This window comes from Poecilia reticulata, chromosome 4 (genome assembly GCF_904066995.2).
Source record: "Poecilia reticulata chromosome 4, P_reticulata-male-v2, whole genome shotgun sequence".
In the NCBI taxonomy this organism is placed as follows: domain Eukaryota; kingdom Metazoa; phylum Chordata; class Actinopteri; order Cyprinodontiformes; family Poeciliidae; genus Poecilia; species Poecilia reticulata.
In genome coordinates this window covers 32,609,384-32,635,994 of record NC_088833.1, presented here as the reverse complement: position 1 = coordinate 32,635,994, position 26,611 = coordinate 32,609,384, and the positions used below count along the sequence as shown (strand labels likewise).

Here is a 26,611-nt window from a genome sequence, read left to right as displayed (position 1 = left end):
GAAACATAGAGTTGGGTGTCATCCGCGTAGCAGTGAAACTGGATGTTATGTTTGCGAAAAATATTACCAAGGGGGAGAAGGTAAATGATAAACAACAAGGGTCCCAGGACAGAGCCCTGGGGAACACCTGAGGAGACGGGAACTGGGCGAGAGGAACAAACTGATAGCGGCTGAAGAGATATGAACAAAACCAGCTGAGAGGTGTATTTACAATGCCAAGAGAGGATAATCTGTCAATAAGGATGTTATGTGAAATTGTATCAAAAGCCGCAGTCAGATCAAGGAGAAGGAGCATCGATAATAAACCAGAGTCAGCAGCAAGAAGGAGATCATTTGTAATTTTAAGAAGAGCTGTTTCTGTACTGTGGAGTGGACGGAAGCCAGATTGGAATTGTTCATATAAATTATTGCTGGAAAGATGAGAATGGAGTTGAGCAGCAACTGTCTTTTCTAGAATTTTTTAAATAAAAGGAAGATTTGAGATAGGACGAAAATTATTGAGTTCATTGGGATCTAAACCAAGTTTCTTAAGTATTGAGGTTATTGCTGCAGTTTTGAGAGCCAAGGGAACAACAGCAGTAGTAAAGGAAGAATGTATAATGTTAGTGATGAGAGGGGACAGAGAGGGGAGGGTCACTTTAACAAGAACAGTGGGAAGAGGATCTAAATGACAGGTTGAAGATTTAGATTTTTGAATTAATTTGGTGACATCAACAGAGAGAAGGCTGAAGACCGAGAATGAATTGGTAGGAACAACTGAAACTGGGACAGGTGATGTTAAGGCGAGACTGGGAATAAGTTCCTGATGGATCATTTCTATCTTAGAAGTAAAAAATGATACCAAAGTGTTACAAAAATCAGAGGTATACAGGTGGGGAGGAAGGGAATCTAGTGGTTTGGTAATGTTTGCAAGTACAGAAAATAAAGTTTTGGAGTTATCCTTGTTAGAATTGATTGAAGTGGAGTAATATGTTGATTTGGCTGAAGAAATTGCATCCATTTATAAAAGAATGTGACTGGAATACATGTCTGTGAACAGTGAGACCAGTTTTTCGGTACAGTCTTTCAAGGCGACGTCTTTTTGTTTTTAACTGTCGAAGAGTGGAATTAAACCAAGGTGCAGTATGAGTAAAAGAAACAGATCTGGTAATGGTTATTACCATGATTATTATTGACATATCTACTACAGTTATAGTAGATATGTCAATAATGGAAAAGAAACAAGACAAATCTTAGCCTCCATCATTTCTAACACCCTTGTTCCTTAGTTGGGTGAGGAGGGGTGCTGGTGTCTACCTCCAGCTAACGTTACGGGCGAGAGACGGGGTCACCATGGACAGGTCGCCAGTCTGTCTCAGAGATAAATCTTACATCTTAGATAATTATTTATTATATCTAAACAATTATCAATATATTTAACTCTATACAGATGCATCAAAAATAACTGGTAAAATAGGAATAGCTTTTGTACTAGAATAAAATAAAAAAATAGGAAAACAAATTACGGATGGATTACCAGTATAGACAGCAGAGTTGTTGGCAATATTGTTAGCTTTACAATGATAGAAGACATGAAACCATTAAAAACATTCATTTGTTCAGATTCAAGCTCTGCATTATTAAGTTTAAAATATAATCATTCAGGTAGTAGGACGGACATTTTATAAGAAATATTTCTACATTAATCAGAATACAAAATATTGGTTTATAGTTATACTTGTGTGGGCACCAGCACATGTTTGAGTAGAAGGAAATGAGAGGGCAGATAAAATAGAGGGCAATTCAAAATCCTTTTAGTGTTAGTTAAAACAACTAAATGTAAGCGAAAGAGTATTGTTAAACAAAAACTGATTAAATAATTGCAAAAAAGGTTGGATGAAGAAAAAACAGGAAGAAGGTTTTATAAAATTCAAAAGATAATAGGAGACAGAAGAAATGGAAGAAATAGAAAGGAGGAAAGAGTGATAAGATTGAGATTTGGACAAACAAATCGATGTTTTCGCATCCACCTGAATAATGTGTAGTTGCGCCACTGTCTGTGCTGATTCATTTTTTTGCAAAGCGATAAAAGCTGGTAGCTCTTGAATTGCTACAAAATAAAGCTGTATTTCCTCCTTCAGTCCACTGGCTGCAATGTTGACACCTTGAGATGCCATGAAACCTAAATTCTGAACATCATGGCATGGAGTCATCTCAGTTTTCCATGTCTGGCATATAACCATTCATTTTAGCTTTTAAACTGGTTCTAGTGATCATGTGTCCAGACAGAGGGATAATCAGTAGCCCAGCATTATGACCTGTTTGTTCTGAAGATCCTGCAGCTTCCACTTCTCTTCCTAACATGGCGCCTCCTCACCCTGACTCTCACACTGACAGGAGGAACCACAGAGCTCTGTTAGGTTAAAGCTCATCTTCTGAAGTTGGGATATTTTTCCTCCAACAGGTTCCAGAGGAATCACCTCAAACCAGATGTTGAACTGGATTTTCTTTCACTATCATTTGTGAATGTTAGAGCCTCATTTTCAACAGTGGAGCTATAAAGGTTGAAAAAAGTTATCATTTTGGAGAAAATCTCATCAACATCAATATTTCCACTAAATAAGAGGCAAAAGAAAGTTTGATAAAGGAAAAGCCTCTCAGAATCTGAGCCCGACAGCACCAAACTATTTTTTATATTAGACAATTAATTTAATTTCACATAATTATCACGGTAGAAGCCATTGTTTGTTAAATACTTAATGTAAAATATTTAACGTGTTTGATATTTGTTGTAAATGACGTATGCTCCCACAGAACGAGGTAATTAGTCCAAGTTTGTTGTTTATTGAACGTTCAGAAACTACAGCGACTGTGATGCACCACATCAAATGTAAACAACCTGAACAGGTGATCAACTCTAAACCACTCCTACCTTTTTACTCTCCGTCTCTCTTTGTCATTTAAGCACACCCGTTGCCCTGGCAACCTCCTGCGCTCTACAAGCCGAGCAGAGTTTACGTTAAAAATATAACATTCAGTCCGTTATGATATTAGGTTTGCAGGCTTGATATTTATTTTGCGATGATTATTAATAAGCTCCCTGAACACAGTGGTGGTTGATTAGTTAATTTTAACTCCTGCTCTGCTCGTTATTTTGGTAATAGAACCGAAACGCACAGAATTGCGCAACACCTTGTTGAAACAATAATCACTGAGATTATTATTATTGTTGTTGGGTCATTAATTTGAACACGTTTTGTTGATTTTTGTTGTTGTTGTACTTTAATAAAGTTATGAATGTTTTGATAATGCAGTCAGAGGACGTGCTGGTCTCAGCGTCCTGGCCGTGTCGATCCACAATCCAGCGATCGTCGTGTTGCTCCGCTGCTCTAGCAAAGCACGAACAGTTCAGAAACGATATGAAATGGGGAAAAAGTTATTTATTAACTGATTAAGTGGTGTTTTAGATTGTTCTTAAAAAACTAATCAGTCACAGCTGATTAGTGGGTGAACTCACAGCTGCACAGTGAACCCGTTGATTTTATACAGCAGGTACTGCGTACCCCCATTAAATCTTTTAGGGGTACGCAGTACCCTGCCGTTCCCCCTTACTTTCACCCCTGGTTATAACACATAATTTAAGTTTTATAATATATGTTACATTGTTTCATTTCTAATATAGGCTCTTGTGTCAGATAATTTAAGTCAATGTTAGAGAATAATTATTTTTTTTAGATTTACGGAATCTCAGTTAGCCTTCATAGCGGCTGAACCCGTATTACACCAAACACTGTAGCTAATATTAGCTGGTATCAAATACAGTAAAGTAATATTCTAATCACAATAAATACACAATAATATGTCCATCTTACTTGTGAAATGTTGTCTGTGGAGCCTCACATCAATAGTCCATCGATCAGAACAACAATATCCCTCAGTGCTGAGGCATCTTCTGCTGTTTTGGTTGAACAAAGTAGGAGGGACGACCGCTCCAAGATGGCCGCCGTATTTCCTGCGCCGGAGCAGCCAATGCGGGGTCTGCTCTTATATTATGTCTATGCTTTACTACGTCGCGAGATAATTACGTCATGCAGTACGCGACACTAATCCATGTTCATCACGCTGTGTGTGGAGTCTCGTGTCAGTGTGACATTGTGCTTACTCTGAACGATGAAAGAAAAAAACAAGAGTTCCGGTAGAAAGAAACCAAAAACCGCTCAGACAAGAGGGAGCGCTGATCCAGTAAAATGCTTCGAGAAGTGGAAGAACAAGTACATGAAGGGGAGAGACCGTGTGAAACAAAGGAGAATGCAGAGGAAGAAACCCGAGTGGCAACTAGAAAGGGAATACATCAAAAGTCTGGTGAGCAGATATGGTGACATCAACACGATGGACGTTTGTAAGTTTTCGGACTTTCCAATCTCGAAGAAGACCCTGTTGGGTCTACAGGAGGCTCAGTATCGCCAGCCCACAGAAATCCAGAGACAGACGATCGGCTTCGCTCTGCGTGGTAGAGATGTCCTTGGTGCTGCGAAGACTGGTTCCGGAAAAACTTTAGCCTTCCTCGTTCCGGTGCTTGAGTGTCTGTATCGTCATCAGTGGAGCTCAGTGGACGGCCTCGGTGTCCTCATCATATCACCAACCAGAGAACTCGCCTATCAAACCTTCGAAGTTCTCCGCAAAGTAGGCAAAAATCACGAGTTTTCCGCGGGGCTCGTCATCGGGGGTAAAGACCTGAGGAGCGAGTCAGAGCGGATATCCCGCACCAACATTGTGATATGCACCCCGGGGCGCCTGCTGCAGCACATGGACGAGACGGCCTCCTTCCATGCTAGCAGTTTGCACATGCTTGTCCTCGACGAGGCGGACCGCATCCTGGACATGGGCTTTGCAGACACGCTCAATGCCATAGTGGAGAATCTGCCCAAGTCACGACAGACCCTGCTGTTTTCCGCCACACAGACCAGGAGTGTGAAAGATCTGGCCCGTCTTAGTCTCAAGGATCCAGAGTTTGTGTGGGTTCATGAGAAAGCCAAGTTCAGCACGCCGGCCACCTTGGAGCAGAGCTACGTGGTGTGTGAGTTGCACCACAAAGTGAACATGCTCCATTCCTTTATTAGAAGCCACCTGAAGAAGAAGATTATTGTGTTCTTTGCCTGCTGCAAAGAGGTTCAGTATCTGTTTCGAGCCTTCTGTCGTCTAAGACCTGGGATTCCCATCCTGGCGCTGCATGGCAAGCAGCAGCAAATGAAGAGGGTGGAGGTCTACAACAGTTTTGTCAAGAAGCAGAGTGCTGTCCTCTTTGCCACAGATATTGCTGCTAGAGGCCTGGACTTCCCTGCTGTCAATTGGGTGCTGCAGTTTGACTGTCCAGAGGATGCAGACACCTACATCCACAGGGTAGGCCGCACAGCGAGGTACAAGGAGGGTGGAGAAGCTCTGCTGCTCCTTCTGCCCTCTGAAGAGAGAGCCATGCTGGCCCAGCTGCAGGAGAAGAAGGTTCCCATCAATCAGATCCAAGTGAGACACCCTGCATCCACACACAGTCTGACTCACAGTCAACAGTTTACATTCGACATCAATCCTTTGCTGTTGATGTTAAAAGGTTCCCATGAAGACGACTTCAGCCACACTGAGCATTTCTGGCTGAAGTCGTAATCGAGGGTGAGAACCTAAGTCGAGTCCATGCTTAGAAATAAACCAAGTTGAAGGAGACAATATCATTTCCAATAAGTAAAATGGTTAGCTGTTCTCTAAGGAGCTTGTTAATAGCAACCAAAAAGTGTTTAGTTTCTCTGCAATGTGTTTGGGGTGTATGGGTATTTTTTATTTAAAGGGTAAAACATTTATTTCAAAAGATTAAAATATTCCTCATTGTTTTTTTAATATTTAATTCAAACCTGGTAGCTTGGGAATAGTTTAATTTCAACATGAATTTTTGTCAAATTTATGTTGAGATGAATTTGACAAATTGACATTTTTAGAGTTCCTTTGTAAAAGAGCCCAAATATAAATATAATGTATTTTTTAAAATACCATTTTACCAAATGTTTTTGCCACCTATGTTTTCTTCACACTAGTGTAGTAGGCTGTAACCGAGTCTGGTTTTTAAAGTTAAGCTGGGTTGGGTACCAAATACAACACTGACACTTTTATATTAAACATTTTTATTTTAATCCATTAAACTGCAGGCTCTTTAACAGTGTTTTCATCATTTATACACTGTATTCAGGCAGTACAATTGCTTAAAATTAAAATGCATCATTTTTCTTTCTTCACATTTAATTTTCTTGAAGCTGTGAATTAGAGGTATGAAAATGTTTATTTCATATTCATACCCACAACTCAATTGAATCTGTGTTGATTTCAGGTGAATCCAGAAAAAGTGCACTGTGTGCAGCAGAAGCTGGAGGCCTTCCTGGCCCAGGAGACGGAGCAGAAAGAACGAGCCCAGAGGTGCTTTGTTTCCTACCTGCGCTCAGTCTATCTAATGAAAAACAAACAAGTCTTTGACGTCTTTGAGCTGCCGATTAGGCAGTATGCTCTCTCGCTGGGCCTTGCTGTTTGCCCTAGGGTGCGCTTCCTCAGTAAAGCCCATGCACAGAAAGCAGAGAATGAGGATGAGGAGCAGTCTGATGAAGAGGAAGAACTCCAGAGCTTTAGAGTTCAGCTGAGTAAGAAAGTGCCCTGTGAAGTTGTTGAACACGACACAGAAGAAAATGTGGACGAGTCCTCAAAAGCACTTCATGGTGACATTAGTGAAGATGAAGATGATCTTCGAGACTTGGAACTGCTGACTGTCAAAAGAAAGGATGTCTTTGAGCTGTTGGGGCACCCAGAGTGTGTGGAGGACACTTCCCAAGGCCCAAATAACACCAGAAAAGAAACTAAGTTCAAAAAGACCAAAAAGCTCTTAAAGAGAAACTTCCAAATCAATACCAAAACTACTTTTAATGAAGAAGGAGAAGCTATGCAGCTTTGGCCCCCAGTGCAGCAAACGGTAACTGCTGAGGATGAGGAAGACGATGTTTTAGGCATCAATGTGGCAAAGGCCAGAGACAGGCTTAGACGTGAAGACCAGGAGTTTGACAAGCAAGAGTACAGACGCAAGGTCCAAGCTGAGCACAGAAATAAGAGGCTCAAGGCCAAAGAGGCCAGGAGGGAAGCAAGTAAGCGGCAACGAAGGTCAGATGAGGAAAATGTAGCATATTTGGCCTGTCACAGCGGGGGGGACTTTGACTCCAGCTTCTTGCCAGACCCCGATCAGTTGCACTCATCAGAAGAAGAGGAAGAGGGTTATGCTAAAAAACAACACAGCTGCAGCGAGGAGCCTGACGAGAAAGAAAGGAAAGGAAAGCAGCTGAATGATGAGCATACTGGCCTGGACACTGGCCTGGACACTGGCCTGGACACTGGCCTTTCACTGGCTGACGACGAGGAGCTGGTTTTACATCTGCTGCGTGGACCAAAGTAGAGACTGCCAGGGACTGAAATTGAAACTGATTGAAAACACACCGACTGAATTCAGTTCTGGGTTCAAACATTGTCTGAAAGTATCAAATTAAGGGCCAGATCAATGTCTGTTTCTGTTTCTGTTGGACCTTTGGTTAAGGTGTTCAAACTACAGATCATCAGGCTTGCAAGTTTGTCTGATCTATGTCTGGGTCATGAAAAGGTCACCTACAGATTATGTTTATACATTATTTTTCCTCATATATATGCCATATAATAAAGGAACAAATCGGGTCCAGAATTCCTGGTTTTTCCATTTATTCTTGATTCCTGACTATTGCTGGTTGTTGAGTGCTGGTTTTGCTGTTTAAAATCAATAAATCTAGATATGACATTACTACTGAGTTTGTGATTAAATATCTTCAGTGTAATTTTCCCACCTCTGCTGCTATGGACATTAGTCAAGAAACTACCAGTGTGGCTGTTTTTAGTTCAGTTTTCAAGTTATAAGTCACACCAGCCTACGTTGTCAGCTATGTTACTCTGGCCTGTAGCAGAGATGACTTCATGTGTTGACTGTTCAAATTTAGTTTGACGACTTCTTCAAGTTTAGGAGGGAATGATAAACTAGAACTTTAGGGTACAGAACTCCAGTTTATGCCTGGATGACTGCTAGTCTAAAAATACACTGCTTCTTTTGATCAATGGTAAGAACAGCAGAGGTTAAATCTGCTTACAAATTGGGAAATTAAAAGTTCCAATTTGTGTGTTTAGCTAATCTGAGTTGAGGCATATAAACTGTCAGATATTAGGCTATTTTTGCATTGCATTTGTGGAATGTGCTCAGATATACAGTCTCCACTTTCTCTGAAAATAAATCTAAGTTAAATTTACAAAGCGCTTTTCACAGGCACAAAGTATTCCATAAATAACAAGACTATATCACACATTGTATAAAAACTAACAAGACCCTGGGAGAACAAATCTTTCAGCTGCTTTTCTAGCGAACAGCAATGGGCTTAAAATAAGCAGAAAAACTAAAAAATCAAGCAAAGAAGATGGTTTACCATTGCTTTTAAAATACGTGGTGACAGTGTTGTGGCAAAGTCACGAGGTTGTAAAGATATTATATTTGAAGCTATCGAGAATACTTAAAGACAACAAAGTACATTTTATATGTATGTGCAGAGTGCTTGAGCCAGCTTGTATGCGGCCTGTTGCGGTTATTCCTGCTCATTTACATTTCATTTTTGTTAGACTTGTAATAAGTCGTTTTTTTGTAAATGCTTCAATATTCAATGAAAAAAAATCGTTAGATTTTTAATCATATTCCATCGTTTATTTTAACGGGCTGCGTGCTTCACTTGTAATGCGTCACCTTTCGTTTCCTCGTCTTGTTTTTCTTTTATAATTGTTTCTACCGGAAAAAAAAAGCCGGCCACACTTCCGGATCACGTGTTATTCGGTAGAGTGGTGAACGTTGCATTTCAGAACAAAAATACTGAACGCACAGACTACATGACATGTTACATTTCAGGGGTCCATTTTAGTTCGATTCTAACAAAGTTATCGGGTTATAGGCCAAAATCTGCATTTCCATTGACATTACATTTAGAGGATGTTAACTGAAGGCATTGACTGCCTCTAATGACCACGACGTTTTATTTTGAACCCCACAGCCGGAAGTCATTTTCGAGGACACGATGCCAGTTGCAAGCGAGCTCTGACACTGAGATGCAGCAGATACACAAGTATTTGGACTAATTGTTCTTAACTGGATTTGGGGACATCATTGATGTCTACATGTACCAACAAACATGGCAGAGAGAAAGGACAATGAGGTAACATTCGTCACTGACTTAATTTGGAAAAACGGGGTCCATTTCCCCAGAACTTGAAGAACTTATGTTCTTTTCTAAATCATGAACAGAGCTAAAGATTTTTCGGCTGTGACATCCAGAGGAAGAAGCTTTGGTACAAAGGCTCAGTAGTTAAGAGGAGTTGGATAAAAAGCACGGGAATGTTTTAGTACTGCTTTCAATCAGGCGTCCACCATGCCTCGCCATATGAACAAAGATATTTCCTGCTCTATGAAAAATTCTGATTTTTAACCGTCAATAGCTCGTTATTTTATGTCAAATCTTCCTTTCATGAATCTGCGTTCAGACCATTGTTTACTCGACTCATATGTGTACCTCTGAAACTGACGGATTTTTGTGTTATACCAAACTCCACCTATTTTCGTGACATGTGATGGCAGGACTCCACTGAAAAAACTAAACAAAAAACTCAAACTCAAGCAAATTTGGAGAAATGCTGTAGAAGCCTGAATGCATAAGTCTACGCTGTTCTTACTTGCCATTATTCCTAGAGAACTGCAGACTTGACCTTTATAGGATTATCTTGACGTATGCTAATTTGACATCTTTCAGATAAAGCAATAGTTTGCTGACATGGTGCAAATGAACTAAATGTTCTAACTTTTCAAAGCTTTAATTCTGGGGAAAAGCACCACAAAAAATATGGACCAATAGTGGGCCAGTATTGGGTCATTGCTGTTGGTTAGTTTTACTATTTTATAGCACAATCCAGTAACTGCTACTTTTGGTTGTCATAAGTACTGTATTTATAAAATATGACTTATAAAAAATTGACTTCATAATTTAACACAGGTCTTCAAAATGGACGTCTGTCTCTTTAAGGAAGACCTGTACTCCATCTTCAGGAAGTCATCACAACATTGCTCCTCTATTAAACCCATAGCAATGTATTTAACAGTGTTGTATAATGAGCTTATATGCATAATTCCACCAGGTGTTTGCTAATTTAAGTTGCTAATCTGAAGGAGTTGAGTGGGGCAGTCGTGTGGGAGGGTCTGCTTTGTGAGACAGAAGCTCAGAAACTGAGGAGGAGCTTTGTCTCAAAGGTGGCACTCAGTCCCACCAATTGTTTTACAAACTCAAATGTTTGGCATGGGAGATTAAGGGATTTGTCATACATGCATGAAACACTCCAAGTATGTTTTTGATGGGGGAATAATATTAGAACATGACGTAAATCTCCTAAAAGTCGATTTTTACATTGTAGTGAATCTTTAAGGAAAGTGGGAGGTTAGATTTAGAAAATCCAACATGGCTGCCCAGTCCCTAGAAAGCAGGGTCTGGGCAGCCATGTTGTGGCTAGACTGGTCTTACCTGCAGGCCTGTCTAGCCACTGTTTGTTCAAATGTCTCTGGATGATGTAAGTGCATGAGATTTATAGCGGAAGGCTAATATCAGGATGTTTAGCTAATAGCGGTTTGCCTGGACACTGACTGAGCAAAACACCAGCGCTTTAATCAAACTCTAGCTCATTTGTCTGGAAAGTTTTGTTTGGTTGGGGAGGTGTGAATGTGCAGTTGAACTTTGATTTTAACCAATAAAATGGACTCTGGTTTGCCTAAAAACCTAGGTCTCGGTTTGGATGAAGGAACTCTGGTGCAGACGCAAGCAGACCAGAGACGACTTCAAAATCAGGAAGTGCAGGGCATTCTGGGTTAACACAACCTAAACAAATATAAGGGTTTATCACTAGAGGGAGAAATTGCTGTAGCCTTTTGACAAAAATAAAGGAGAAAGCCTACTACTGCTAAACTCTGAAGCTATACCATTTTTTTTATTTTTTACGTTTTGTGAAGAACAAAGATGCACTTGTATCGTTTTCTGACGTTTTCATATCGTTTCTTTCAGTAGTTCTTGGTGCAGTGCCATGACAGGCAAGGTGAACAGATTTTTCAAATTATTTGGATGATTTGATTTGGTGCAGCTTCAACTGAACATGTCTCAAATGTTGCAATTTTGGTCTCTAATCAAAGATCAAACAGAGACCTTTGGGGGGCCATAGCTGACATTGAAAGAAAAGTAAAACGGAAATATCCATATTTTTGAGGTTGTTACAATAATATGTTATAAGTACATGTCAATTGCTGAGTTGCAGACATGTAACCTGGATGAAATTCAGATGGGGGTCATGAAGTGGATTACTTTGGTTCAAAACAAAGCAAAATGGATTACAGCAAGTATGCTAATGCCCAAATGGGCTGTCACAGACAAGGTATCTCGAAAAAATATGCGTATATCTAGGATGTGGCCCATATTGTCTCGGTAGAATTGTCATGTAATCTTGAGGATTTTACCCGACATAATATCTAGTGCTGCAGACCTGATATTGTATGAAGAACCAGATGACAGCTTCTGTAAACCCAAATTTATGCTGGAGTTAACTTTGAGTCATTCTGCTTTTCTACAATGTAGGTCAACCATTTGCAGCAATCTCCAGAAACCCCATTAAAACCATGGTTCGTGGCCAGAGAGAATGAAGAAATAGTCACAGCTCAGGTTAACGATAGTGACCCAGAGTTGGGAATCTACATCACCTGCTGCTCTTAGACAACCTAAAAAAATAGTAAAGTAAGATGTAAAATGTTTAGTGCTGTTGTTAGCAGCACTAACCTAGCTGCTAACAACATTAGCACTCAAACCTTTTCTGAGGACAACAAAGCTAGGGAGTAAAAATAATACCTTATATGAATGCTTGTCTTTACCATACCATACCATACCATACCATACCATACCATACCATACCATACCATACCATACCATACCATACCATACCATACCATACCATACCATACCATACCAACTTTATTTATAAAGCACTTTAAAACAACCACAGCTGATACAAAGTGCTGTACATTAAAACTTTCTACCTCTCTAGCTCTCGGTGAAGGTGGATGCTTTTCCCTCTGCTCCTCTCCCTACTCATTCTCGTCCTGCTTGCTCTTGTGTTGCTTTTTTGAAGCCTTTCTTTGTACACCCTCCAAATCTACAAATTATGGATCTGGTCAGCCAGTCTCGCAATGCAATTGATTAAAATTTCCTCAACGAGAAGACTGGGCACAGGAGAGCTCTCTTGTCCTGCGGGGACACATCCAGCAGGATACACCCTGGATTTATTCATGATAACAGGATTTCTGCTGTTTGGAGCTGGTGGATGTCTGGCTTATCGACAAATTTGTGACAGACTTGGCCGAACTAGCGAACACTCAGGCTGTTGGTGTGGACAGAGACACAAGTTGGATGTGAGTCTTGCAGCCCAGCTGAGGACTCAAAAACTCACTAAAGGGGTGGAATCGATCTTGGAGAAGTTGCTTACTTTGGTTCAGTGAAACGACCACAATTTGAATAATTGGGATGAACTATAAGAGATTTACCGGTTAAAGACTCTAGGACAGACAGAAATTTTACGTCTGCCCGATCTAAAGAGAATTTGTTATTCTGAATCTGGCTCTCTGTGGCCTTCTGGCTATCTCAAATCTCCTGGAGTTTATGTAAACCAGGGGTGCCCAAAGTCGGTCCTTCAGGGCCGGCATCCTGCATGTTTTAGTTCTCCCCCTGGTGGTAGTAACAACCTGTTCACTATGTCAATGTTCTTCTTAGGCCTCTAATGAGCCATCATTTGAACCAGGTGTGTTAAACCAGGAAGAGAACTAAAACATGCAGGATGCCGGCCCTCGAGGACCCACTTTGGGCACCACTGATGTAAACAAACTGCTCCTTCCCATCTCCTCACCCCTCCCGAAGTCACCCTGGAATCTTATGGCTGAACTCTCAAAGACTCAGTCTTGATTATTCCACATTTATCAGAGACTTTATTTGGGAGAACGGGCTGAGAGAGAAATGGGCTGATCTGCAAATACGGAGTGTGTGCGTTGCATACACACACTCCCTGACCTCAATGTTGCCAACATGTTTTTGTCTTGCTATATGTGCCATATCATACCTAATGTTGTCTTCTCATCCTATTTATCGATTACTTTTTAGATTATTACTTGTTAGAAACTGTGGAGAACTCACTTTTAATCCAGAAAAGGAATTAGAACAAACTTGGACTCTAGAGACTCTAGTTTACTAGTCACTCTTTAGCTTATTGTTTATAATCTGTAGAGTACTCACTATTTAGACCAATATTATGCTTCTTAGATTACTTTTTCGATTATTATGCAGAGAGACCCTTGTTACTGCAACCCAGGAACAAACTTAGAATCCAGAAAAAAATCTTCCAGAACAGGAACATTTAGTTTTTTTATTACTTAGAAACTGCAGAGTACTCATTACTTTTACAAATTTAGAACATACTTAGAAAGTCCAGAGATTACTTACTTATACTTATCTAGCAACCCTCAATAGGAGTATCTAGTTTATTTACTTTGGATCAACATTCTATTCCTTTTTGTCTTTTACTCTTTCCTTTATTTTGTTTGTATTTCCTTTTAATTTCTATAAAGCACTTTGAAATGCCTTGTTGCTGAAGATGTGTTATATCAATAAAATTACCTTACCTTCTCAATAACTGTCCAATAAAATATTTGAAAATACAATTTAAACAATATGATCGTTACCTGTTAGAAACCGGGCGCTGCAAACTCTGGCATTGTTAGTTTCCGCACCTTCTGTTTTTAGCTGTAGATCATTGATCCACTTTTCTTGTCTTTGTTCAGTAAATTTTTTCAAAATTAACTTCCTTGTGACCAACTACCTTTGGAAAACAAAAATAACATTTCTCTTTCTGTCTATTTGAACAGTTGAACAACTGTACACGACACCATCGTCAGGCATTTTGATGTTGGATTAACATAAATAAATGGGCTGCGTTTACTTCCTGACCCCCATCTGCATTGCGTGACGTCGGTACTACGTCATCTGCAACCTAGCAATGTGAAGAATTAACAAATTGTTGTTACTATAGATGGACGGCTGCTGTGTGATTGGTGGAGGAGTTCTGACACACATCGTCAGTGAAAAGTAACATTTTTTTCCTACAAATTTAGCCTGTAACTTAGACATGGACGGAAACTGAAAAGATTGAGAACATAGATTGTACCAGAGAGCCATTTAAGTTTTTGTTGGTGTTAGTAAAAGCCCTTCTTTTATTGACTTGCAATTGGCTTACATGTAACATCATGTACTTTGTGCTTCCCATTACGAGGTGGAGGAGGCAGACCAGATCTTCCTGCTCATGAAGGAGGACTATCGGATATCCAGGAATGTGCGTCTAGCATGGTTTCTCAGGAATTTGAATCAGATCATCTGGCCAGCCTCTACATCTGAATTGGTAAGTTAGTTCAGCTTCACAAATGGGTCATGTTTTGTGCCCGAGTTTCTTCCTAATCTATTTTCACATGTTTTCTGTGCCTGTGTGATAAAATTGCATGCAGGATGGGTGCAATCTGCTGGGCCAATCACACAGTAAAAAATTCTGACAATCCCAAGAAACTTTCTCGAGATCCTAAATTATTTTCTCGAGAAACTTTTTTGATGAAAGATACTGAAGGTAGTGGAAAAAATAGGTGTTTCCGTTGTTTTAAAAGGTTTATGTCAGTCTGCCTTTTCCCCATCGATACGCTTCCTTACCGCCCTGCACCTTAGGGGTAAAGAAAAACAAAAACAAACAAAAAAAAACGACGCTGGGCTGAAAAAGGTTGAGAAACACTGATTTAGTTGATAATGTTGCATGTTCTAAATTACTTGCAAAAACATTGAAAGGATTCTTATTTAATGTTGAGGGATTTTTGCCTGTAAGGCAAACCTTTAGGGCATTTTGTTTTGAGTTGAAATGTACTGAAGTCTTATTTAAGTTTGAGTGTTTAGCTTGCTAATTTTATTGTTAGAAGCAATTGTTGCACTATTCAAAGACACTTTTTATTAAACTGTGGCAATAGCAATGATATAGTTAATTTCTATCATAACTATAAGTTTCAGGCTCAGGATTTTTTTTTTTTTACTTTAAGCCCTGTATCCTAATCTGGGACATCTCTAGACCATAGGTGTCAAACTCCAGTCCTCAACAGCTGGTGTCCTGCAGATTTTAGATGTGTCAGAACAGGTACAAAACACTGGAATGAAATGGCTTAATTATCTCCTTCTTGTGTAGATAAATTCTCCAGAGCCTTGCTAGTAACCTAATTACCCTATTTAGATGTGGTGCAGCAGGGGCACATCTAGGCCTGTCGCGATAAACGATAAATCAATTAATCAGACAATAAATGAAACCCATCGACCTCATTTTAATTATCTTCTTTGTCGTCTCTTCCGGCCTTTTTTCTTTCTGTTGATGACACTGAATGAAAAAAGGCTCAGCTCCGGTGCTCTCCACTGACCTTCCCTTCCTCATTTCCTTAGTCTAATGTCCAGCGCACATTACACGAGTTGTCGGCCCATTTTCAAACCCTGAGACACACATTTACCGATAGAAATCCTAGTTATGACGGTTCGATCGGGTTCGTCGTGCCGTGTGGTGTCCAGCCACATGGGCACAAAATAATGGCTACAAGTCCAGTTAACTAATTTTAAAATCAGGCATTAATCAATGCTTTACTAGAATCTACCTGTGATGCATGTGGCTCAGAGTAAAGTTCTGACTGAATGAAAATCATTGTAACCTATTTATGTCACGTTAACGAAGAACAGCTGAAAAGTTACCAGGTTTATCAACTGAGGTAGCAATTTGGCTTCAACTCCTCCTCTTGTCATTTCTATATTCTTTGCACGAAATGTTGAATAAATATTAATGTTGTTTCCACATATCATCTCCAATGTCCGCTGGACTTTGTGTTGCGCCATGTCAGCTGTTTGGGATTCCCCTCCGTAATTTCCCCTCAGAAAGCACGGAGGAGAATCCGCGCTTTCTGATTGGCTACCTGTCACATTCAGCGTTAAACTCCCAGTCGGGGAAAACCCCTGATTTAGATCGGAGCGGCCACGACGATCTGCCGTAACACACCACACACTGCAGGATGATCGATTACAAAATCACCAGAGACAATCTTAGATCGGCCAACGTTTTAAGATTATCGTAAGGAGAAAATAGGGGCAAAAAATCGTGTAGTGTGAAATACTGCATTAGGTAGTCAGATGTGCCCGTTTTCTCTATTTAAATCTAGTGATTACTGAAAGGCAATATAGTATACAGACTTCATAATCTGCAGTCTTTTGGTTGAATGCAGTATTTATTTCCACTTCGGCTTTATGTTGTTTAGTTTTTATTCAAGTACGATTTTTGTTAATGGAGACTGAGAATCCATTTTATTTTTGTTTTTGGTTGTTTTGTTTATTTAGTTCATCAGTTCCAGTGTTATGTGTTCTTTTGAAAATAAAGTGTATCTATCTATCCATTAAATCAGTGTCAAAAGGTCTTGAAACAATATTATCGTTTATCGCAATAATTTATTAGGCAATTAATCGTCCAGCAAAATGTGTTATCGTGACAGGCCTAGGCACATCTAAAAGTTGCAGGACATGTGGCCCTTGAGGACTGGAGTTTGACACCCCTGCTTTAGACCGTAACAAACATGGTGAATCGTCCTATGTGTCTTGTTTAGACTTCACCACCATCACCGTCTTTACTGTATAAACAGCATTTTTACTCAAAAAGGAACGAACGATTTTTCATTAAGCTTCTAGGAATCTCGAGAAAATAAGTCGGGATAGCTTTTTGTTTTTTTTTCTCCATGTCCTCTTACCTACTCTGTACATTTCTGCTAATTGGACTTGGTTATTGTAGTATTATGACTGTATTCTTGTATTTGAAAATAAAAATCTCTTAGCTTGGCCATGAAACTGTCATACTTGCTTTAGTGACGTCTGCTCCCATTTTTTTTCTGCTATCAAACTTCTCCATCTTTCCTCTATGATGGTAGATATATGTAACTTCCGCTCCGTTTGTATTTTTTTCTCCGCTCATTTTTCCAACGGCACTGTGTAGCTACTTCTACCGGCTTGAACAGGCAGCCTGTTGACTCGTTTGAACACTGCTGCCACCTAGTGACCGGAGGCTGTTTATCAGTTAAGCATGAATACAGACAATTATAAAGTACTGCTTCTTGCGCCCCCCGACACCTCGCCATGCGGGCAGTGGCGCAACTACACAATATTCAGGTGGATGCGAAAACATAGATCGGCACCCCCCCACCCCAGGGAAGGAACGTCAGGGTGAAGGAGCGACGCTCACTCGACCCACCCCCCACCCCCATTTACCTCGTTATGTGCACGAGGTGAAGGAGCGGAAGGCGCGTGATGAAGTGTATGGGAAAACATCATCGGCGCGCCGCCCCCTCCAGACGGGGTTTTGGCGCCCCCACTGGTGCTGCGCCCCTATGCGTTGCATACCCTGCATACCCACTTTTTGAGCCACTGCCTGTAAGTAGCAGCTTATACTTCAAAACGAGCCTTTGTGTTAACATATGAGGAATTCATATGTTACAGTTACTTTCCCTCAATGGAATATATACTAGTCAGTCCTAGTGACCGTTTCACTAACGGCTTTTGCCCATGTGCTTTCTGGGCAAAAATCAATCAAGAAACATCCTCATGTTGGTGACACTTTAAAGTAGGTATGTCCCCTGCCTGAGATGGTTATTAATGGGCATGCTTGGATGCTCTGCGCAATGCAATTATAGGCCTAGCTTTAAATGTCACTCTTGTTCACCAAGGTTGACTCATGAAAGTTGACTGTATTGAATGTCATAAAACTTTTGTTGGTACTTTACATTTCCTAGGTGAGTCTGCTCATTGATGTTCTATCTTTGCTGTGCCATTTCCTCATTGTTGTGAAATTTTTGTTCCATTCATGATCAAATCTCTTGTGATGCACTTGCACCAAGATTGATTTTAACAAATGCCTCCCATTATTCTCATAATATTGGAAACTATATCTCAATGGTGTTTGATGGATTTTTGTTTAACAGCAAAACTCTGAAAATGAGTTGGATTTGGCTGCTGTCCAACCGAAGGGATGGCAGCCAGATTCCATCCCAACTACAGCCCCCTGTGTTTTGATGCCATCCACCCGGGCAACCTTTCTGGCCCGCAGGTATCGCTTCATCATTGAACTGGACCTCAGCCCTTCCACAGGGATTGTGGTAAGAGTTTTAATCAGAAGTTAACAGACACACATCTATAAATGTTGTGTATGTCAAATTTCAGGATTGATCTTTTCTAAATTTGGAATGACTATACGTAATGGCTAGGGCTGGGTATTTGTTGTTTGTTTTCCTTGAGAACCTCACGATTCAATTTGATATTGCTTTAAATACTTTGATATTGAATTTAATTTATTTAAATTGGACAGTGCTTATTAATGAACGTACGATAATGTCATAAATGCACCAAATTTAGCAAGATGAAAATTTCCATCCATTCTCCTATAAAAGAAACATACAAATTCTACACATAAAAATAAAGAATACAGTAAAAAATACATATGTTCTATATCCTCCTGACTACCAGTAGTTCATTTTTGTCCTCTGTAGAGGATATTTCTAAACTTGAATATCTCCCACCCCCTGCATTCTACTTAATTAATTCATTTCAGAGGACATCTAGGGCTTTTCAATGATACCACATGTGAAGGGGTGGAACTTTTGTACGTAGCTTTTTCTAATTCATAAAAATGGTGTTTATCAGTAATAACCCATTTTATGGGAAGAGACAAAGTAAGTGCATAAAACCTTTTGTTACCTTACAAAGACTGGGATTTAAAAAAAAATGGTGATTGGACAATATTTCTTTCCTGGTAGTCAGGAGGTTAAGGGGATAGGAAAACTTATTTTAAGGTTCCTTAAAATAGGAATCTATGTATCGCACCTTGAATAGCCATGGTGTTATACATTACTTAAATAACATGTACATTAATATTTAAATTAAACTTAATTCACCTTTTCCAATTGTTGTTTTTGTTGTGTCTTGGTGCATTACTGTACAGTGACCTTGAGTGTCTTGAAATCCAATTTTTCATTATTATTTTTATTAATCATTGATGCCTCATAAGGTTATCCTCTGTTTAAACTTTTGTTGCATAAAAAAGTTCTAAAAGTATATAGAATTAAAAATATCTTAAGCATTTCATTTTGCACACTGCCCCAACTCAATATCGAGACTTGGCTTGTCTGATTTGCTGAACACATAGTTGTTGTCATAATGCACTATTTGATGTGTCCTGGTTTGTACTCTGCAGGATGACAGCACAGGAGAGATGATCTTTGATGAAGTGTTTCATGCATTGTCTAAGTGCCTGGCTGGACTGGCTCAACCATTTAAAGTTCCTGGAACAGATCAGCTTTTCAAGCCCAAGATCTTCATCACCATTTTGGTTTATTCATCAATAATTGGTCTTTCTTCTCACCAGGTTATATTTATCCTGTATTTCATCCACTTAACTAAAGCAAGTTTTCTTTTTAATGATATGAGAGAGATGGTGTGTTTGTATTTGTGTGTGTCAAAGTCAGTTAAAGTGTGGGAGTGAATATATAGGTAACCATATTGTAAAATCTATGTATTGTCTTAGTTGGCTTGAATGGAACTGCAGTTAAATTCAACATGTACTGTTCAGTTTTGTGGTTTTTTTGGTACCCAATATTGATGTTGGGGCAGACTGTTCATACCATTCTAATTTGTAGAACGGTATGAACATCTACAGCTGATGGAGCAATTCCTTGCTGAGTGTTGATTTCCCTTGCAGGTTTTGGTACAGGGATGCCAGCTTGATAACGCAAACCTGAATGAGTTCCTACATCAGATCTATCAACAGCTCAGATCTCTGGAGAGCAACACAGCAGAAGTCCTGCATCAGCAGCAACAACAGGTATGCCCTATAAGCTGTGTTGCACATAGTGTTATTGATGTTATAAAAGCTTGACACCCCATCACTGCATACTGTGAAATCCAACATGTTCACCACGTCAAGTGTATCAGAGATGGTCAAGAAACAGAGTACAGAGACCTGGATGACCGCTTGGTGGCATGGTGTGGAAATAATCATCTTGTCTTGAATATTAGCATAACAAATAAAATGATTATAGATTTCAAGAGAAACGGGGTTAAATCAAACACTATTTCCATCATGGGAGAAGATTTGAGAAACGGAAATACTTCAGAGTTCACCTGGATAACAGACTAAGTTGGAGTTGCAACAGTAACAGTATATGACTGGACAGAGCAGACTTTGCTTTTTGAGGACGTTTTGGTCCTTCATTCTTTGCAGCAAGAAACTGTATAGTAGTGATGGGTAGATGAGGCGTCATGTATGGTTTCGACACATAGCAAAACTGTCGATACTGTCACTCAATACTGACACCTGCTGGACATTAACATTTCCTACAGGCAACGTAGTGATTTGATGACCAAGTCTATACAATAAGATTTAAGTGTTATGTATTTTATTGAATATTATACATTGTATTATGTCATATCTTCAGTTAAATTTAAAATATATTTGATATACAGTCAATAGAAAATATGAACATGTACCATAAAGTGAAAAATTAAGTGAATGTGTTTGGAATGAGGATGCATGGACTGTTTTTTCCCACATATTTTTATAAAAAAAAAGTTTTTACAACATTTTGAAATTTAGCCTTTTACGCTTTTTTGACAAAACTTCTGCTGTAGAAAAACATGAAGTAAGCACTACATTTACAGCGAACCCTTGTGTTTCTTAGGGGTTGCGTTCCGAAAATAACCCGTGTGTTTGGGCCTGTTAGACCTGTCACGATAACATATTTTGCTGAGCAATTAATTGTCTAAAAAATTATTGCAATAAACGATAATATTGTTTCAAGACTTTTTGACACTGATTTAATGGAAATGACTAATAATGCATGCGATTTCCTGCCATAGATAGATACACTTTATTTTCAAAAGAACACATAACACTAAGTGATAAACTAAATAAACAAAACAACCAAAAACAAAAATAAAATGGATTCTCAGTCTCCATTAACAAAAAACATACTTGAATAAAAACTAAACAACATAAAGCCTAAGTGGAAATAAATACTGCATTCAACCAACAGAGTGCAGATTATGAAGTCTGTGTACTATATTGCCTTCAGTAATCACTAGATTTAAATAGAGAAGATGGGCACATCTGACTACCTAATGCAGTAGTTCATACTACACGATTTAATTTTTTTATTTAACATTTTCTGCAAAGAATATAGAAATGACAAGAGGAGGAGTTGGAGCCAAATTGCTACCGCAGTTGATAAACCTGGTAACTTTTCAGCTGTTCTTCGTTAACGTGACATAAATAGATAAATGATTTTCATTCAGTCAGGACTTTACACTGAGCCACATGCATCACAGGTAGATTCTAGTAAAGCATTGATTAATGCCTGATTTTAAAACTGGTTAACTGGACTTGTAGCCATTATTTTGTGCCCAGGTGGCTGGACACCACACGGCATGACGAACCCGATCAAACCGTTATACCTAAGATTTCTGTCTGCTAATTCTGTCGGCTATTTCCCCATTGCACTGATACATATAAAGCAAGTGGGATTCTACAAACTAAACCTAAACACTGTTACATCAGCAGCGACAGAAATGTAAAAAAAAAAATGGAGGAAGATGCTCATTTTGCTGCTGAAAAGGAACTATTTTGAGTTTCGGTCACCAATTCCGTTTATTATAAGCAGCTTTGGGCTTGTTTTCTTCTTTCTAAAGTTGCTTGCAAATTTAATGAGTCGTGGGTTGCCCTTTTTGGGCTTGGAAATAAACAGACATGAACCCCAGAATTTGTCTGACATCCAGTTAGTTTTAGTCAGACTTTCCCTGTCAATCATTTCCCGGATGATCCGTCCCGCTGTGTCTTTGTTAATATCAAGTTCATATATGTGCTGTAAATAGAAGTCCTCACTTATATTTACTCCAGTTTTCTGGAGTGCGTTGCGCTTCAGAAAACTGCAAACATCAATACTAATTTGAACAGCGCAACAAACGTGAAAACAGCCATGAATGAACGAGTCCGTAAAGTTGCCCAACTAAACGCCATCATAATTATTAATATTAAGATAAGTGTCACAAATCTGTGCAGCCATCTGAGCTGTGGAGCCGCAGGTGGAGCACTGCGCTGTGTCAGCACATACAGGGCCGTAACGCAAAACCTGGAGGCTGGGGCAGGGAGGGGTGTGGGGTCTGAAATCCTATTTATAGTTGTCCAGACAGTGGAACACACAAAAACACACACAAATTACTAACATTTTTTTGTACTGTTGTAAACGGCACAAAATGGTAAACAATGTTAAACAATCTCCCCTGCAGTTCAACCTTGTAAGTGGAGACAAATTGTTGATGTTACCATTATTATTATTATTATTATTATTATTATTATATAAATAACTTGCTATTAAGAATTAGCAAAGCTCAATGTAAGTTTCACAGGTGGTGGAGCGTTGTTGTCAGCAGCTGATGAAAGTAACTAAAACATTACTTTTAATGTAACTTAGTTACTTTCACTCCTAGAGGAAGAAATAATTGTTTTTAATCAACTGAGTTGCTCTCTCCCGTCCTTACTGATAACTTTGCTTGTGAATTATTTTTAAAGTCACAATTTTTATGGTTTTATTCACATTATCGACATCATAACTGGATTACTTCAAACCTAAAGACCAGGAGATTTTCTCACTTTTATTTTTACCTCACTTTTCTTCACCTCCAAGAAGAACTAGGGCAAAATGCCCCCGTCCGACCCCAAGGACATTAGCAATATTCTACAACAACTTCAGTTTTTAGAAACAAAGATTCAACGGCTGGAGGTGAACTTTGAGATCAACGCTACCTGTGGATATGAAACATCTCTTCCTCAAACCAGCGGAGAGGTCGTACACCCCGCACCAAGCAGCTCACCCTGGATCGCTCAGGGCGCCAAGCCAAAACAAAAGTCTCACACTGCAGATCCCATGAGACGACTAACGGGGAGAACCCCTCACCTGGATGAATCAGCGTGGCCGGCTCTGAGCAGAAACCCACCTTCAACTTCAACATTTACTCCATTGGGTATTTTGGTTAAATATCTATATAAAAAAGCCTACAACAAATAACTTTAGGAACAGAAGAGCGATTGAACTCCAAAACAGGGTTAAGTCAGGCTGGTAAAGTCAATCAGCTATTAAATCACATTACTTGAATGTTTTTTTTTGTAATTATTGTAAGCAAACCTCCTCCTGTGATGCAATGCTCAGAGTCGCTGTTCCTCATATCTGCACTCTGTGAGCTTCTCCCTCGTGCGTTGTCCTGCAACGGTGTTGTTGATCCATTTCCATGGTAACGGCGCATCCAGCCTCTCCTGGACCACTTTTAGCCTGTTCTCTTTTACTACCCAGCTCAAGCTGAAGCCTCTGGTTATGTCCTACGTTGCTTCGTCCGCGGTCTGTAGATCCACACAGAGACCCAGAAGATTCTTAAGTTGGTGTACGGGATGTGGAATCTGACACCTTTCTATTTCAAAGCTGCCTTTAATGGGCCATGTGCTTGAAGTTTTTCTATGACATCGGTAGCATAATCGTTGTCAAAATAAAGGTGTTTGCCTTCCATCTCCACTTTCTATTCCCTGGCTTTCCTCAGAACCACTTCTTTCATACTGAATTGCAAAAAATTCACAATTATGGACAATACTGGAGGTGGCCTGGGTGCCAGAGCTCAGTGTGCTCACTGAATTTGGAGTTCACTTCCGTCTGGCAGCTTCAGCTGCTTGGTTAGCAGATCGACGACAAAATCAGTAACCGATCTACCTTATTTTCCCTCAGGAACTCTGTAAATATGAAGATTGTTTCTCCGGCTTTGACTCAACAAATTGCTTTGTTCCTTTCTAATGTCTCAAGTAGCTTCATTTCCAAGCACACAGCTTCAAGGTCAGCTGTTCAGGTCTGCTGTGAAAAAATTTTAGGATGCCTAGAGGGGCATGACCAGGGGTGAAAGTAGGCGATTTAGCGGGGGTACGCAGTACCTGGAAGAGAGGGGAGCGGCTGTCTGCTGTAAAGAATCAGTGGGTTCACTGTGCAGCTGTGAGTGATTAGTTTTTCAAGAGCAATCTACAACCTGACTTAATCATTTAATAGATTTTTTTCCCATTTCATATTGTTTCTGAACTGTTTGTGCTTTACTAGAGCAGCGGTGCAAAATGTTAATCTCGGCAGTAGGTGACAAGCTGAACCCCACCAGGACGCTGAGAGCAGCACGTCCTCCTCTGACTCCTTATCAAAACGTTCATAACAAAAATCAACAAAACACGTTCAAATTAATGACCCAACAATAATAATAATCTCAGTAAATATTTTTTCTACAAGCTGTTGCACATATCTGTGCGTTTTGGTTGATGAGTTTAAAATGAACTCATCAACCACCACTGTGTTCAGGGAAGTACTTAGTAATCATTGCAAAATAAATATCAAGCCTGCAAACCTAATATCGTAACGGACTGAATGTTTTTAACTTAATCTCTGGTCGGCTTGGAGAGGCAGGAGGTTGCCATGGCAACGGGTGTGCTTAAATGACGAGAGAGACAGAGTAAAAAGGTGCGAGTGGTTTAGAGTTGATCACCTGTTCAGGTTGTTTTACCTTTGTTGTGGCTCATCACAGCCGCTGTAGTTTCTGAACGTTCAAAAAAACGACAAACTTGGACTAATTATCTCGTTCTTTGTGAGAATATATAATTTACAACAAACATCAAACACTGTAAATACATACATTCATTAAATATTTAAAAAACAAATGGCTTCTACTGCGATAATTATGTGAAATTAATTGACTAATATTTAATTAGAATAGTTTGGGCATCTCGCTTGTCTGAGAGGCTTTTCCTCTATCAAACTATTACTTATTAACTTCAGAAGATGAGCTTTAACCTAACAGAGCTCTGTGGTTCCTCCTGTCAGTGTGAGAGTCAGGGTGAGGAGGCGCCATGTTAGGAAGAGAAGTGGAAGCTGCAGGATCTTCAGAACAAACAGGTCATAATGCTGGGCTACTGATTATCCCTCTGTCTGAACACAGGATCAATAAAACCAGTTTAAAAGATAAAATGAATGGTTATATGCCAGACATTGGAAAACTGGGATGCACTCCATGCCATGATGTTCAGAATTTAGGTCTCATGGCATCTCAAGGTGTCAACATTGCAGCCAGTGGACTGAAGGAGGAAATACAGCTTTATTTTGTAACAATTCAAGAGCTACCAGCTTTTATTGCTTTGCAAAAATGTAATCGGTACAGAAGCTCCATAGCACACAAAGAATTAATTGTAAATGTTGTCACACTTTTGTCATAGGGCCCCCAAGAATTTAAAACTACTTTCACCCCTGAGTATGACAGAAAACAAATGAGAAACACTGCATTAGTTCAAATATTTTTCATTATGTAAGACTTGATTGTAAGAAATATCATTGTTTATTGATAGTTTGTGGAACCAGGACAAAGCTTAAATCACCATAACAACTTGGAAGACCAGCCGCATAAGAAGCAGGGAATGTCCATGGTGTCTGCTGATATGGGTCTTGTCAGCATGGTACGCCAGGGAATCCTCGCCCTTCAGCTTCTGCCCTCAAATTCCAGTGCAGGTAGGTTTGAATTAAGAATGCATAATCAGAAATCCTATCTTTTCTTTATTCTTCTCCTACTGAGCTGATGAGTTTTCTTAAAAAGAGCAAAACATCTGTTCAACATTTAAAAACCCACTGTGATTAAATTATAGAATATCATCATAACTATGCACAGTAAAAATAAAGTAGTTAATCCAACTTAATTTAATTGTTTCAATTGGTAACAAGTAGTTCAATTAAGTTCATACAACTTAATTTATTAAGTTTAACCAACTCAAGTTACCGTATGTCTATCCACTTATAGTTTACATCAAACAACGAAGGAAACAAATAAATTATCTCTTTTTATTACGGTTTTTGGCTCCAGAGGCATTTATTGAGACTAGTTACAGGAAAGTGGGTAATGACAGAGAGGGAGACGGGCAGCAAAGATCATTAGGTTGGAACTGAACTTATGACGACTGCGCGGAGGACCAAGGGCTCCTTATGCGGGTGGTGCTCTACTGCTGCACCACCACTGCACCCTGCTTGGTCCAGGATTTGCCCCTGGTGAAGTTTGCATCATGACATCAGACTTAGGATACGAACGCAGCATTGAACTTAATTGTTTCAAATACACTTTTGAGAGTGCACTCTAAAAAGTGTTGTCTAAAAATACACCTTTTGGAGAATACTCTCAAGAGTGTATTTGAAACAGTTAAGTTCAATGCTGCGTTCCTATCCTAAGTCTGATGTCATGATGCAAACTTCACCAGGGGCAAATCCTGTACC

General features: G+C 39.6%; 2 protein-coding genes and 1 long non-coding RNA gene across 13 annotated transcripts in view; 2 read left to right on the top strand and 1 right to left on the bottom strand.

The window, feature by feature from the left end:
- LOC145551529 (uncharacterized) overlaps window positions 1-4,078 on the bottom strand; it is a 29,829-nt gene extending 25,751 nt beyond the window's left edge. Inside the window, exon 1 of the long non-coding RNA XR_014087398.1 lies at window positions 3,852-4,078. This is a non-coding gene — a long non-coding RNA (uncharacterized LOC145551529). The remainder of the gene's footprint in view (window positions 1-3,851) is intronic.
- Window positions 4,075-7,732, top strand: ddx10 (DEAD (Asp-Glu-Ala-Asp) box polypeptide 10). The gene is made up of 2 exons (XM_008408128.3): window positions 4,075-5,499; window positions 6,350-7,732. The coding sequence occupies exons 1-2, from the start codon at window positions 4,150-4,152 to the stop codon at window positions 7,451-7,453; spliced, it is 2,454 nt and encodes an 817-aa protein (XP_008406350.2). The 5' UTR covers window positions 4,075-4,149; the 3' UTR covers window positions 7,454-7,732.
- A 1,193-nt stretch (window positions 7,733-8,925) lies between these two features.
- The window catches only part of szt2 (SZT2 subunit of KICSTOR complex), a 165,600-nt gene continuing 147,914 nt past the window's right edge, over window positions 8,926-26,611 (top strand). For all 11 annotated transcript variants that reach the window (XM_081606674.1, XM_081606677.1, XM_081606670.1 and 8 more), the window contains exons 1-6: window positions 8,926-9,272; window positions 14,458-14,583; window positions 18,215-18,388; window positions 19,483-19,653; window positions 19,987-20,109; window positions 25,699-25,858. In XM_081606674.1, the coding sequence (XP_081462800.1) occupies window positions 9,249-9,272; window positions 14,458-14,583; window positions 18,215-18,388; window positions 19,483-19,653; window positions 19,987-20,109; window positions 25,699-25,858 (778 nt within the window). In that variant the 5' untranslated portion in view covers window positions 8,926-9,248. The remainder of the gene's footprint in view (window positions 9,273-14,457; window positions 14,584-18,214; window positions 18,389-19,482; window positions 19,654-19,986; window positions 20,110-25,698; window positions 25,859-26,611) is intronic.

Excerpts from the sequence above, each read along its gene's own strand:
- ddx10 (XM_008408128.3), top strand. The coding sequence starts at position 4,150 with ATGAAAGAAAAAAACAAGAGTTCCGGTAGAAAGAAACCAAAAACCGCT. Across the intron at positions 5,500-6,349 it reads TTCCCATCAATCAGATCCAA|GTGAATCCAGAAAAAGTGCA; the intron begins GTGAGACACCCT and ends TGTTGATTTCAG.